Here is a 15280-nt window from a genome sequence, read left to right as displayed (position 1 = left end):
TATTCAACTAGCAAGTCATTTTTTTGACAGGAAATGACATAGGTGTCTCCAAAAAGATAATAAGACAATGTACAAGAGCAATTGTGGAAAAAACACATTTCTCAGCTTTTATTTACATTTGAGCAAAAAATGTCCAGTCCAAAATTATTCATACCCTTCTCAATAATCAATAGAAAAGCGTTTATTGGCTATTACAGCAATCAACGGCTTTCTATAATTGCAGACCAGCTTTTTGCATGTCTCCACAGGTATTTTTGCCCATTCATCTTTAGCAATGAGCTCCAAATCTTTCAGGTTGCAGGGTCTACTTGCCCTCACCCTGGACCCAGGACTCTGGCTGGGCCACTCCAAAATATTCATATTGTTGTCTGATAACCATTTCTTCACCGCTTTTGCTGTGTGTTTTGGGTCATTGCTATGCTGAAATGTCCACTGGTGACCAAGGCCAAGTTTCTCTGCAGACTGCCTGATGTTGTCGTTGAGAATCCTCATGCATTGCTCTTTTTTCATGGTGTCATTCACTGTGATTACAAACTTCAGTAAGTTGTGAGTAGGCATACCAAGAATCCAATGTGTCGGGTGCTTGGTATTATGGCATAGTCAAGCCAATCACAGTCAGTAAACATCAAGTATACCAGCACTCCGTCTTCATAATAAAGCACGCTTTTTTATTGAGCCATTATATTCAACAAGAGTATCGACAATTGTTTCGGGGGCCTCGCAGGGTCCTCCTTCATCAAGGCGTGTGGTTCAATGCCTTGATGAAGGGGGACCCTGCGAGGCCCCCGAAACAATTGTCGGTACTCTTGTGGAATATAATGGCTCAATAAAAGAGCGTGCTTTATTATGAAGATGGAGTGCTGGTATACTTGATGTTTATTTACTGTGATTAGGTGTCCTGGTCCATTGGCTGAAAAACACCCCCAAAGCATTAGGTTTTCACCACCATCTTTGACAGTGGGAATGGTGTTCTTTGGGTTGAAGCCTTCTCCCTTTTTACACCAAATGAAGGAAACATCATTGTGACCAAACAATTCAATTTTTGTTTCATCTGACCGACCATAACACAGAAGACCAGAAATCTTCTTTGTCCAGATGAGCATTTGCAAAGGCCAAAAGAGCTTTTGTGTGCCTTATCTGGAGAAGTGGAGTCCTCCTTGGTCTGCATCAGTGGAACCCAGAAGTATGCAGTGTCCGTTGGATTTTCTGCCTTGAGACATGCCACCAGCAGAGCCCAGATTCACCAGGATAGCCTTTGTGGTAATCCTTGGATTCTTTTTTGCCTCTCTCACTATCCTCTTGGCCAGCACAGGTGTCCCTTTTGGCTTTCTGGCCACGTCCTCTGAGATTTTCCACAGTGCGGACATCTTGTATTTTTTAATAATACTTTGCGCTGTAGCCACTGGAGCTTGAAAACATTTAGAAATGACCTTGTAGCCCTTTCCCATCAAAAAATTACATGCTGGTTGAATAAAAGTAATTTTAAGTCAGAATTTGCCAGGGGTATGAATAATTATTAGCAGCACTGTATGTAATATGATCGCTTGTTGACTACTATTAGTTATTAACACTGCAAGTATTTTACTTGTTCTGCATCTGGTCTCCTGGAACTCTGGCAGTAATCAGGGCATACAAAAAGCTATGGCATGCCTAGTAGCCCTCCAAAGGTACACGCAGGGGCATAGCAATAGCCATAGCTGCCATAACAACTGCTATGGGGACCTGAAGCATGGGGGCCCAAGTGGTAAATGATGAATTAAATATTCATTTTCCTGTGTTTCTCCACCCTCTGATGGGAGCATTGCCTATATATTGCCTAGTATCTTACAGGGCAGGGGGCATTTCTCAAGACTGCTAAGGTCCGATGGCTCCCATCTAAATTCTGCTATGGGGCCCCTAACTATGCCTCGGGTTACACGTTTTCCTTAATGGACAGTTGCAGTAAGGCTTGGTTCCCACATAAATCTGTACATTTCTGCACATCATGCTTATCCTATTTATAAAAAAAGAGCTGTTCACTGTCAGTGTAGCGATGAGTGGAGAGCGGACAAAAAATGTCTGTTACCTGCTCAAGTGGGAACACAGCCTCAATCTCAACATGCCAGGATGTTTTATGCTTTGAGGTGTGCAGACTGCTGTTTAAGTACACCTTTCCAATGTCAAGAAAAATATTTTTCAATGAAGACAGTAGACTAAATACACACATTAACCCAGATTAACAGTAGGCAAGGTCCAATATAGAAGTGAAAATCTTTATAGGGTTTATAGTAGAGATGGTCGATGAGATGCAAATCATTTCTAGTTGATGTAGGATTATGTAAATTTAGTATGAAGCTTGAAAATGTACCAATCAAATCCTAAGTGGCAATACCATCTTTATGATTGTGCATTATGAATTTGATATGGCTAGCCGAGAAATTATATGTATTTATAATGTTTTTTAATCTTGTTGCTCTGATTATGGATTAGTGAAATTTATAGATTGCATATTTTACGTACAATTTAAGTGGTGCTGTTATATGGGCAGCTCTTTGTAGTACTTTTCCATTTTAACAATTTAACAATTTACCCAAGTACACTCACACTGATAGAGTGTGCAGGACTCTTTCTAACACTAACCTTTCTACTCATATGCTTAACCAATTGCCACCAACAAATGTAAGTTCAGCCACACTGTAGATGAACACTTTATCCCTACTGATAAATTTTGTTACAGGATATGTGGTCAGCTGCAGTAGCCAAACACATACTGATACTCTCTCACCAAACTAACCGGCACCCCATAGCTACAAATTTATGTTGTGGTCCATGGTGGGGCCAAGACGCGACAATACCAATACTGCTTCATTCCTAAGAGTATAGAGAAGACTAGAGACTTATGGTGTGGCACAGTGGAACATGGCATGAACAGAAAATAGTCCTAAGCTGTGCTAACAAATGAAAGTAACTAGCTGTCAGTCAGTTAGCCAGCAGCTGAAAAATGAATGCTGCTGCAGGCTAATGTACAAGGACCTTTGATTTACTTTTATGGCTTCCTTGATCTGAGTAGATGTGTACGCTAGGAACATGTTCGTCATATCTTTCACTGGAGATGGAGAATGTTCTCATTCTTAATTAGAACCGGTGTTTTGTTGTCTGAGTAGTGAGAGTCAGTCTCTAATGTTTGGGTACTTGTGAATCTAGCAGAACTGTGTCAGTCTGGTTCAGGAAAATCAGTTTCAGCTCATCTATCTCTGCTGGTTACAATTACCTAATTAGTATGTATATACTGGAGATTGGACACTTGGACTACTCCCACTGACTTGACTTCCACTTCAAACAATACTGTTAAGTTTACAGAGTGATTTTGTTTATTGAGACTCCCTTTCCTGAAGTGATGTATGTAATCAGTCTGGCCATCCTGAGGAAGCAGAACACTGCACTCAGCTTTTTGTGGTTCAGAAGAAATGACATCACATCACATCTTACTAGCATACAGGCTTTATTCATTAAGGCCTCATTCACACCCTGGCCCTCATGCGTGGAACTTTTCCATAGCTTTCCATTCTTTATCTCATTTTTACCTTCCAGAAAACAAATGTAATTGTGTTAAAACAAATTAAGAATAAATATTTCTCTAAGAAAAATGTTCTAAAGGTCATCTAAGAGACATATCTCTCTGATCAAATCTGATTAGAGAGAGATCTGTTGGCTGCTCATACACTGCAGGCCAATTCCCTATCGATTTCATGCATGATCATTTTGGTCTTGTGACGCCACATCCACCGCCTCACTGGCTCGGCGCTGTCCACTCTAATGTCAAATGCCCCACCCCCCAATGCAGGTACACTATACTTTACCTGTTGGTGTCCGCCGCTTGCTCCAGGCTCTGTCTTCTGTCCATACACACGTCCCACGTGGTTACCGGAGTAACGTGGGGGCGTGTGTGACAGTGTATGGATGGAGGACAAAGCCAGCGACGGACAGGTAATGTATAATACATTGGGCACTGGGGGTCACATTTGACATTAGGGTGGACAGCGTCAGGGGTTTCATCGCCTTCGTTGCTGAAGAGAGATCATGTGACTTTAGATTGGTCAGGTAAGTTACCACTCGAGTCAACTTGCCGTTCTACATACCTACTTAATATGGGGGGGGGGGGGGGGATGGCACCTATGGCTGTCTATTACAAAGGCACATGTGGCTACTTGATACTGGGGAGTACCTCTGGCTACCTGATACTGGGGGGCACCTCTGGCTACCTGATACTGGGGAGTACCTCTGGCTACCTGATACTGGGGAGTACCCCTGGCTACCTGATACTGGGGAGTACCCCTGGCTACCTAATTCTAGGGGAAAATCAGTTAACCTGCTACTGGGGGGGGGGGGGGGGCATCTCTGGCTACCTAATAGACACACTATGCCCACCACCCCAAAATATATAATTTAATATTAATTATGTATAGGGAATTTTGCTTATCCCCCATATATAATGAACCCACTGCTTTAGTGTCAGTGCTAGAATTCTGCATAGTTCTCTAATTTTATTGTAATATTTTATAATTATATAATTTGGGGTGATGGGTACATTTCTTAGCAACGTGTGTGGGTATTCTGCCTAGTTACATTATTTGGAGTGGAGGCACACTGTTAATAATGTGTGTGGGGGGGGGGTTTATCTTTTTTTTTGGGAGGGGGGGGCTGGGTTATTTATGTATTAGTAGACACTGTCTATATTATTTGGGGTGGGGGACTTGGGTCGCAAAAGGTGTAGATCGGACCCTACAACTGAGGGCTCTTACACAAGCTGGATTGTATAAGTGGCTGTTCTAAAGTTGCCCATTAATGATGCGGTTTTAGTGAGCAATAGTATTTTTGATTTTAGAGTTAGCAACAGGCTTACCTAAAGCATACCTTCTGCACAGCCCTCTCACCTTGGACAGCATACACCTGTTTTACCCACCAGGGCTATGGAGTTGGTACAAAAATCATCCGACTCCTCAGTTTATGAAACCACTGACTCCAGGTACCCAAAATTGCTCCGACTCCTCAACTGACTCCTTAGTCTAATTTTTACGAAGGCTATGGATTAGGTTAAAAAATCATCCGACTCCTCAGTTTATTGAAACCACCGACTCCGACTCCAGGTACCCACAATTGCTCGACTCCGACTCCACAGCCCTGTTACCCACCTCACAGTCTTGCCCATCATTGGGTACACAGCTTCTCCACTCCAGAGAGGGCTCCTAATAGGACGTCTTTCTGATAACTTCTTCTAACAGGTTTTCCTGCTGAGTGTGAAAGATAGCACATACTGGTAACTGTTTCCTGATAAAGATTTAATGAAGCTCCTTTAGCACTTGAAGGTATTAACATTTTACTGTATAGCTGGCGTAAAAGCTCTATAAAGGAGAGTGCTGCCGTTACAGCTAATTAAATTGTCCCATTACAGTTATAACACAAGCTGGGAGTGTGAGTCTGCAGCTGGCAGTGCATACTGGCACTTCTACTGAACACAGATCTTACCATCTTCTGGGCCTGATTACTAAGGTCTGTCCAGGCTGGAGATCATTGGAGAGGATGAATGCCTAGCAGGGATTTATTGAAAATGATCTGTCAGGTGGGGAAGATTTCCAACCATCCTCTGAGTCATATCACACCATAGAGGGTTGCATGATCAATCGTAGTATTCTCCAGTAATCTGCAGCCAGGCCAATTTTAGTAAATTAGGTCCACATTCTTATTTTTTTCAGCCACTTTTAACTTTAAAGGGCATCCCCAGATGTAGGAAGATGATATCATGATTCAGGCAGATAATTTGTTAGGTTGAACTTTATGGATGTATGTTTTTTTTCATCCTAGATGGCTATGGAACTGTGTATAACAAAAAAAAAAAACACAATATGAACCCTTTCACCCTAAGGGCCCTTTTGCACTAGCTAAGGCATGCAGGAACCCGATTTGGTGCACTCGTTATGATGCACAGCATGACGATGGGAAGTTGTGGTTCGACACATATCAGTTCTAATTCACCCAATGGGAAAATGCTTGTGCCGTACGATTAAAAGTTCCCAGAGGCGTTACAACGTAACAACGTAACTCTCTGGAGAGCTTTGTCTAATGTGACCGGTAACATGAAAGTCAATAGACTTTCATGTTACCTTTCTTACAGCATCCTAGGTGTGTTCTGTCAGAATGGATGGAACAGCTCCTAGTGTGAAAGGACCCTTAGAATGAAACCTCATTTTTACACACAGCAGATGTGTTCCTGTTTATCAAATAGAATGGTGCACATCCATCCTTCAGTGCAGTGGACACTGCTATGGATCTTTAGAGCAGTATCATTGCCTTTTCACCTATGAAGTAACAATCACACCTGCCGACATTAAAGTGAAAACAAAATCACAAAATCATTTGATTTTAGAGGTAGCTGCATGGTGCATTGGCTAAAGTGTACCTGTACGAACACGTGACGTGATGAAATAAACATTAGATCATCATCATATTTTACACAGTGACATCTTGTGGTCGTTTTACTATACTGCAGTTTAAAGTAATAATGTCAAATTTCTAACAACTCCTGCATTATGTCTTGGTGTACGTTGCTCTGGAATTAAGGATGGGAAATGAAATGCTAATAATTCAAAGTTGGTACAAAGTGTATGATAACTATGCAAATGTATGAATCTTGGAAATGGACAAATCAAATGTAACAGCTGCTGCAGATCTTGTTCACTGTGATATAACATAAGGAACAAATTCAGGCACAGTGAAAGTACTGAGTTAATGAACCCGTAGGAACGCATGGGTCTGTTTAGCATGTCTGTTGGTGCGATGTTGTCCGTTCCAGGAAATGGTCTGACAGCAGACCTGGGGCTTGATTCACAGTTAGCACGCCTAAAAGCTTTGCACGTGCAAACTAGGGTGCTAAGTAGTTTGCACGGGCAAAACTGTTACTGATCCCGTGCTATTTGGTGCACGCGAAACGTCGCAGTGGTGCGCGCGAAGTGTCGCACCGTCCGCGTGCAGAGTACACTTAACAGGCTATTTTGCATGCGGATGGTGCAACGTTTCGTGCGCACCGGTGCGATGTTTTGAGAGCGCAAATTTTTGCGCGCATATTTGCGCGTGCAAAGCCACTTTGCACGTGCTAAGGGGCTTTTCGCTTTAGCGAATCAAGCCTCTAGTGTGGACCCTCCATAATTGCATATAGAGACCAGAGATATGTAATGCAAAGGATTCCAGTAATATTTCAGCACGGTCTTATTGTGCTTGTACACAAAACAGTGGTAGCACATGAGAACCATCCATATTGCCTCAATACTTGTTCTGAGGTGATATATACACTATTCTAGCCTCTACCTTTGCTGTTTATATGCCTATGGTAATGTCATTTTCTTTTCAAATTGGCTTTGTAGGCCACATTCACACAATTTTCTGTTCCCTGTGACAGCAGGAATGCACTGCAGTGGATCAGGACAGCGATGACACATGTTATCTACGCCTTGCGTCGTGTACAGTGAAGCATACAGACAATGAAAAGTATGCTTCACCATTACTGTTAACATGCACGTTTAGCAGTAAGGCACTGCTGTGCGTTACGTTGCCTCAACCCATTATATCGCAATGCTCCCGCCGCACTGTGTAGCATAGGTGATGCATTGCAGGACAGTAAGCCGCGCTAGAAAGCGGCTGTTACACCACAACACACCACTGTGAACATGACCTTAATGTAATTGTTTTATATAAAATGAGGAGGCTGCCATATTTATTTCCTTTTAAACAATAAGTTGCCTGGCAGTCCTGGTGTTCTCTTTGGCGGCAGTAGTATCTGGATCATGAACTGAAACAAGCATGCAGCCAATCTTGTCAGATTGTAGGCAGAAACATCTGATCTGCATGCTTGTTCAGGGTCTTTGGTTAAAAGTATTAGAGGCAGAGGATCTGCAGGACAGCCCAGCAATGTGCATTTTCTTTTAAAGGAAATAAATATGGCAGCCTCCATATCCCTGTCACTTCAGTTGTCCTTTAAAGAGCCCCAGAGAGGACAAGCTAACATAATCTCAACTCTTGCAGGTGAGCCGGAGTTTAAGTATGTTGGGAACATGCATGGAAATGAAGCTGTGGGCAGAGAACTTCTTATTTATTTTGCCCAGTACCTCTGCAATGAATATCAGAAAGGCAATGAAACAATCATCAATTTGATCCACAACACCCGCATACACATCATGCCTTCCATGAATCCCGATGGCTTCGAAAAAGCTGCACAGCAGGTGAGACTTGCGCATTCTTACCTTTCATTTGTTTACCAGTTTATTGGTCTATCGGATTACTGGTTTATTGGTCTATACAGGCCTGCTTTATTACTGCAGTAAATGTCTGAGATATAAATATGTTTTCCATGTTTTTTGGATTCATTTTGCAATGTTTTCAGAATGTCTTTTCCATAGTGCAATAACCGGATATCATGTTCCCGATAACACTCCATTAAACTCTGGATATATTAGGAATGATAATTTTAATAATCTGTATTCAACATGCATGTGTGAATGGGACCTGTGAGGGACATATGGTGGAGTCTGGGGGCCCCCTTTTAACCATTTCACCTCATAGGCTATTACCGCCAAGAGCCATTTTCACCTTTCAGCAGCGCTCCTCCCATTCATTTGGTCACAACATTATCGCTGCTACAAATTAGGCTTTTTGTGGGTGATACTTGTTTTCAGTAATTACTTAATTTTCTATGCATTTTTTGGGAAAAAACAAGGAAGAAAATTGAAATAAAATACACTATTTCTCCAATTCCACCCCCTAAAGTTTTAAAATAAACAATGCTACTATAGATAAAACCCACACATTTTATTTGCCCATTTATCCCGGCTATCACATTTAAACTATGTTCCTAGTACAATATACAGTGACAATATCTTATTTTGTGGGTTTTTTGTACCCTATCAATAATTAAAAACCCTTATTTGCTAAAATAACAGTATACCCTCATAACATAAATATTTGCTGTTTTGCATAGAAGAATGGGCAAGGATTTCAGTCTCTAGATGTACAAAGCTGGTAAAGACATACCCTAAAAGACTGGCAGCTGTAATTGCAGCTAAAGGTGGTTTTGCAAAGTATTGACTCAGGGGGCCGAATAATTACGCACACCCCAGTTTGCAGTTTTTGTTTTTTTAATGTTTGGAATCATGTATGATTTTCATTCCACTTCTCACGTGTACACCACTTTGTATTGGTCTTTCATGTGGAATTCCAATAAAACTGATTCATGTTTGTGGCAGTAATGTGACAAAATGTGGAAAACTTCAAGGGGGCCGAATACTTTTGCAAACCACTGTAGGGTACATTTTATCCCTACCTATTTATATTAAAGGCGAAAAATTGTAAACTATGTGCAAACATATACAAATAAGAAGTGTGTTTTTTTCCAGAGTAAAATGAGCCATATATTACTTTTATCTTATGTTACTGTCACTTACAGTAGATAGTAGAAATCTAATGCTGGGTACATACTATGAGATTTTCTGGTCGATTTACTGTCAGATCGATTATTTCTAACATGTCCGATTTGCTTTTTGATCGTTTTCCGAGCATTTTCCGATTGATTTCCGTGCACTTTAATAGGAAATCGATCGGAAAATGCTCGGAAAACGATCGGAAAGCAAATCGAACATGTTGGAAATAATCGATCTGACAGTTAATCGACCAGAAAATCTCATAGTGTGTACCCAGCAGTAGCGACAGGTTTTGGACTAGTCCATCTCTTCATAGGAGATTCTCAGGGATTTATCTATCTTGAAATGCACTTAGTGAATGGCAGTTGCTTTGTCCAACTGCCAAAAAAACTGTAGTGTGTAGGGAAGCTGGCCAGCATTATTGTTTAAACCTTTTTTAGGGAATATCTTTATAAAGAATAAAAGCCTTGCTGAGAATCCCCTATGAAGAGATGGACTCTGGAAAAAAACGTACTTCTTATTTGTCTATGTTTGCACATATTTTACATTTTAACATTTTTCGCTATAGTACCCCTTTAAGTATAAAAAATTATTATTAAAAACAAAAACATGTTTTCATCTGTATTCTTTTTTCATCTCTATACTTCTTTCTTCTTTTTTCATCTTCAGTATGCGTCTTCCTTCTGCTGTCATTTACATCTGTGGACTCCTTTATTTTCCTTTTGCCTTCTTTTCTTTTTTCCCCTCAATCTTTCTTCCGAAAACTTGATTGCAGCATTGTTTGTTGCACACTGCTTTTTATCAGACTACTGCCGTGCTGCTGCAAATCCCACTGCTATTCAGCACAGTGCCACCACTTTCCTGCCGTGCTACCCTGCTTGGGGCCCCGGTGTGAGTTTTACATGGGGCCCCAAGTACTCTATTGATATGGAGCCCCAAAACCTATCAAGGACAGCTGCAGTGTCAAGGTGGCCACACACGATACAGTAAAATGATCCGATTTTACGGCAATTCGATAAAAACGATCGGATCTCCCGAAAAAATCGAAAGCTTTTTTTAAATTCGACTGAAAAATCTGATCGGATTTCCCGTTTTCTTTGATTTTTATCGATCTGGAATGCCAGATATTTTTCTTCAATCTTTCTAAAGATTGTATGGTGTGTGTTAGATTGCCAATTTATTAATATACACAGTCATTTTCTCAGAGTCTCCAATCATTTTTATCATCATCAAATTTTGCACATCGCGCGTTAACTCGGTGCTCCAAAAACGTTGCATATAGTGCCCCTAAAACATCACACCAGTGCGCACAAAAGGTCGCACTACCAGGCGCACTGGTGCAACGTTTCAGGGGCACCATATGCAACGTTTTCGGCGCACCGCATGCAACGTTTATGCACAATGGAGTTTTGCGCAACTATTAGTGCGTGCAAAGCTACTTTGCGTGCACTAAGGGGCTTTTCACTGGGGCGCTAACACTTAGCGCCCTTTTGTGAATCAAGCCCATAGAGGTGTTTATTACCAGCATAAGAGCAACGCAAAGCTAATACGATGGATGAAGGATGGCCCTTAGTGGGCCCCTCTGGCCCAAGGGCCCAAATGCGGTCGCAAACTCTGCATCCCCTATTGCTATCTGCATCCCCTATCCCCTGTTGATGTTAAATGTATAAAGTGTAACGCTGCTGCAGGCTCTTACCTCTTCAGCAGCGCCCGCGGGGATAGCCGTAAGAGCCTGCAGCAGCGCTACGCTTTATACATTCATACTGGGACACATGCTAGTAGTGGAGACATGGGGGAGAGAAGCGGGGACAAAGGTATATAGCGTGGGACATGGCAGAGATAGCTGGGACATAGGGGAAGACCATGGACACATTGGGCCTGATTCACAAAGTAGTGCTAACCTAGTCACTAAGTTCCGCGTTCGCGCGCTAAGTTTAGCATTGCCCGGCGCGCGCAATACGTCGCACCAGGTGCTGCGCATTGGATGCGCCCTAAACGCTGCATTCATGCGACGTTTAGGGCGCATTAAATGCACCGTTTTTGGGTGCATCGGGTGCGCCGGTTTCATCGCACCAGGTGCAACGTTACACGTGCACCGGGCAGCGCTAAACTTAGCTTGCGAACCCTAATTATCGTGCGCAAAGTATGTTTAGGCATGCTAAGGGGCTTTTCATAAGCTTTCTAACATTTAGCACCGCTTTGTGAATCAAGCCCATTGGGAGATAGCTTGGACATCTGGTAGGAGAGAAGTGGGGACCTCGGGTCAGAAGGTGGGACCTGTGGACAGAAGAGGGAGACATCTGGGATGACATAAGGGGGGACCTGAGAGAACAGAAGGGGACACCTAGGGACAGAAGGGGGGACACCTAGGAGGACAGAAGGGGGGACCTGGGTACAGAAGGGAGCACCTGGGAGGACAGAAGTGGACATAGGCGGATACCCGGGGGGAGAACATCTACAAGACGCTCCTGTAATATGGATGCACCAGGTTTAGTATATATTTTTTTCCCTGGTTTTTGCCTTTTAAACCTGGGTGTGTCTTATATTACGGAGCGTTTTATACAGCAAAAAATACGGCAACAGCCACTGAAGATACATCTGGCTTCTTCCCCATGTGCACATGAAGTTCAGCTGACAGAATATCATGGCATAAATATTTAGCAGTGGGCATGTTTGGGAATGATTTTTAGTAAAAAAAAAAGTAAGATGCCTATTTCTACATGCTCTTTGGCAGAAATAAAACGTTCTTGTTAGCAGTTGGAGCCACCAAAGCCTTGGGCCCCTCTGTAACTACAGTTGTTGTTCCTCGCTGTGGTATGGACTTTTCATTGTGATTTCCCCCCACAGGAGTTGTAGTGTACTGTGCCAACCACTGCAGAAAATGTGTCTATAATACTGTAATTTTAATGTGAAAGGAGGTGGTTTGGCTCCCCCTACTGGTCAACTTCATAATATAATGCACAAGATATGGAACAACACTAGGATACAATTTTATTGGCAATGTTTCCAAAAGACCATTGCTTACGAGGATAAAATGGCTTTGTGAAAAAAAACTGCAAATAAATACATTCATTTTTCAGTTCTTCAACATAATTACACTTTACCAGACTTGAAACTAGGGAATGTGATTTGTGCCGATTTGTGTCTGAAACTGTTTGTGTCCCTTTTGTTTTACTGATTTTTTTTTTCTTACATGATTACAAGCCTGGCGATATCAAGGATTGGTTTGTGGGTCGCAGCAATGCACAAGGAATAGATCTGAACAGGAACTTCCCCGATCTGGATCGTATTGTGTACATTAACGAGAGGGATGGAGGTGACAATAATCATTTGCTGCAGAATCTGAAGAAGACAGTTGACCAGAACACCAAGGTACCACTTATTCCACGCTTATGTGGAAGTGCAGCAAGCAAGCCTTCATTGGACTGATTACATGTATCTGGAGTAAACAGTGACTACAGGGCCATCATAATTAAGATGGCCATACACAGCTGACATAATCAAACAAGGAGTCATAAGTTGCAGACACACATCCAATCTTGACTGGCCAATTTTACCACCTCTGTGTAGTATGGGAGCTTACCTACACAATCTGTTCAGGGCCCTTTCACACAGAGGCGGTGCGGTATTTTTACCCCGCCCCACCGCCGTGCAATGAAAGTCTATGGAGACTTTCATACTTCCATGGTACAGCTCAACGCAACAGAAAGTGATGTTTTTGCTGCATTCCCTATGCAGGTCCAAAACTACTTTAATGCTGCAGTGATGTGTTGACTTGCAGCAATCTGCATCGCCATGTTAGTCTAAAAAAAATTACAGACTCAACGTCACAGTGCGCATGCACGGAAGCACATTTTAATAATACGCTTTCGGTTACTTGAAGCAAGAAGTGACGGCAAGCGCCTGTCACTTCCTGCATTTTTGACAGTGTGGTGCGTCGTGCACCGCATCGCTGACGCTGGTTTATAGTATGAATCCAGTATTCAGAATCTTGTTTGCCTTCATACTACATGGAAGTGGTAGACCTGGCCAATCATGATTAGATGTGTGTACAGTAGTGTTATAGTGTTCAGTAGATGTCGTCAGGTGAATGATTATACCTTTAGCCAAATGGACTCCATCGTATGAAATCATTGTCCGTTGTCTAGGCTATAGAGACACACTAGGGTAACATGGATTGCGCTAAATGCGCACCAAGTGCCACATAGTCAATATAAGTAATGGTACAATTGTTGTGCACTACCTATCATGGCAATCTTACTGATGTTAAGGGGGTGTGACACATTTATATTAGTTAGGAGTACTCAATATTCGTGTATAAATGCTTTTATTTAACTAAAATATGTATTCATGATTATATATATATATATATATATATATATATATATATATATATATATATATATATATATATTGTGACAAGGTGTCACAGTGCTTTACAGAAAGGGTCTGGGAGGGGGTTTATATTTCACCCAGACTCCAGCGCTGTATTTTCTAAAAAAAACTCCAGGAAAGTGTAGATTTTCTTTTATCTGCAAGTTATGTGGAAAAAGGAAATCCAGTTAGGGTCCTGGAGTTGGCCAGGGAAGAGCAGGGTGGGTTCCCTGGCCATCCGGTCCATTCCGGGATGTTTTCAGCCTGTGTTGTTACACAGGTGAGTTATTTAGTTTAGCAGGTCTGAGATTGGGTGGGGCTCTGGATTCAGTCTGACACTGAAGACTGAGAGGAAAGGAGCCCTTGGCCTGCTGTGTGCTGATGAGAAATTACAGCTAATGTAAGTTGCTCTGCATTTGTTTCCTGTTGCTAAAAAGAGACTGTTTTTGTTTAGACTAGTTAGCATTACCTAGTGAGGTGTTTAGGAGCCAGACGGCTAGGATTTATTTTGGGTTTGTTTATTTTTTTTGCTGAGCAACTAGCTAATAAAGCACAGGCATTGGCCTGCTTGCACTTGAACCTGCTGGAAGTATTCCTATTTCTGCACTCAAGACCCCCTGAGTGTGGGTAGCACCCCACAATTGGTGGAGGATGCGGGCACTAGGATCCGCTACAGTGTGCAACGAATATCACTGCAGAAGCGTGGTGTAAAGACAGTAAAAAAAAAGAAGAAAAATTTTTTTTTTTTTTTGCATGCAAATTATATGCACCTGAAATGGAGGATCTTGTGTTGCGTTTAGCACAACTGAGTGCAGCACAGCAGGAAGCCAACAATGTGCAGCGAGAGACAAATTCTCGGCTTCAAGAAGCCAGTGACAGACAGCAGCAGGCACTCCAAGATGCGAATGTCAGGCACCAGGAAGCTCATCTGGAGACAGTCCGCCTTCTCAGTGCACAGATTTCAGCTCTGTCGGATGCAGCCGAGAGGGACAGGCTAGCCCAGTCACAAGCGGCTGAAAGGGACAGACAAGTATATGCTGAAGCAACAGCCGCACTAGCTGAGGCAGCGGAGCAGGACCGAAAAACTTTGAAAGAAGTTCTGCAGCAGTTGTCTCAAAGAAGTCAGGAAAACCTATCCGGAGGTGTTACCCCAGGGATTGTACGAGCAAGCCATTTCCTGCAGAAAATGACCCCTCATGACGATGTAGAGGCCTTTCTCCATACGTTTGAACGCACAGCTCTGCGGGAGGATTGGCCCAAAACTCAGTGGGCAGGCCTGGTTGCTCCATTTCTAACTGGAGAGTCACAGAAGGCGTATTTTGACTTGACTCCTGAAAGTGCACATGATTACGATAAATTAAAGAAGGAGATTCTTTGCCGACTGAGCGTTACTGTAGCAGTAAGGGCTCAGCGAGTTCATCGGTGGTCGTATCAAACTGACACGTCTCCCAGGTCTCAAA

General features: G+C 42.4%; 1 protein-coding gene across 1 annotated transcript in view; it reads left to right on the top strand.

The window, feature by feature from the left end:
• The window catches only part of CPE (carboxypeptidase E), a 122142-nt gene that overhangs the window by 55754 nt on the left and 51108 nt on the right, over positions 1-15280 (top strand). Inside the window, exons 2-3 of the mRNA XM_068278833.1 lie at positions 8056-8252; positions 12651-12818. Coding sequence (XP_068134934.1) covers positions 8056-8252; positions 12651-12818 — 365 coding nt within the window. The remainder of the gene's footprint in view (positions 1-8055; positions 8253-12650; positions 12819-15280) is intronic.

Source organism: Hyperolius riggenbachi, chromosome 1 (assembly GCF_040937935.1).
Source record: "Hyperolius riggenbachi isolate aHypRig1 chromosome 1, aHypRig1.pri, whole genome shotgun sequence".
NCBI classification, from domain to species: domain Eukaryota; kingdom Metazoa; phylum Chordata; class Amphibia; order Anura; family Hyperoliidae; genus Hyperolius; species Hyperolius riggenbachi.
Note: the sequence above shows the minus strand (reverse complement) of the source record. Positions and strands in the feature narration are given on the sequence as shown.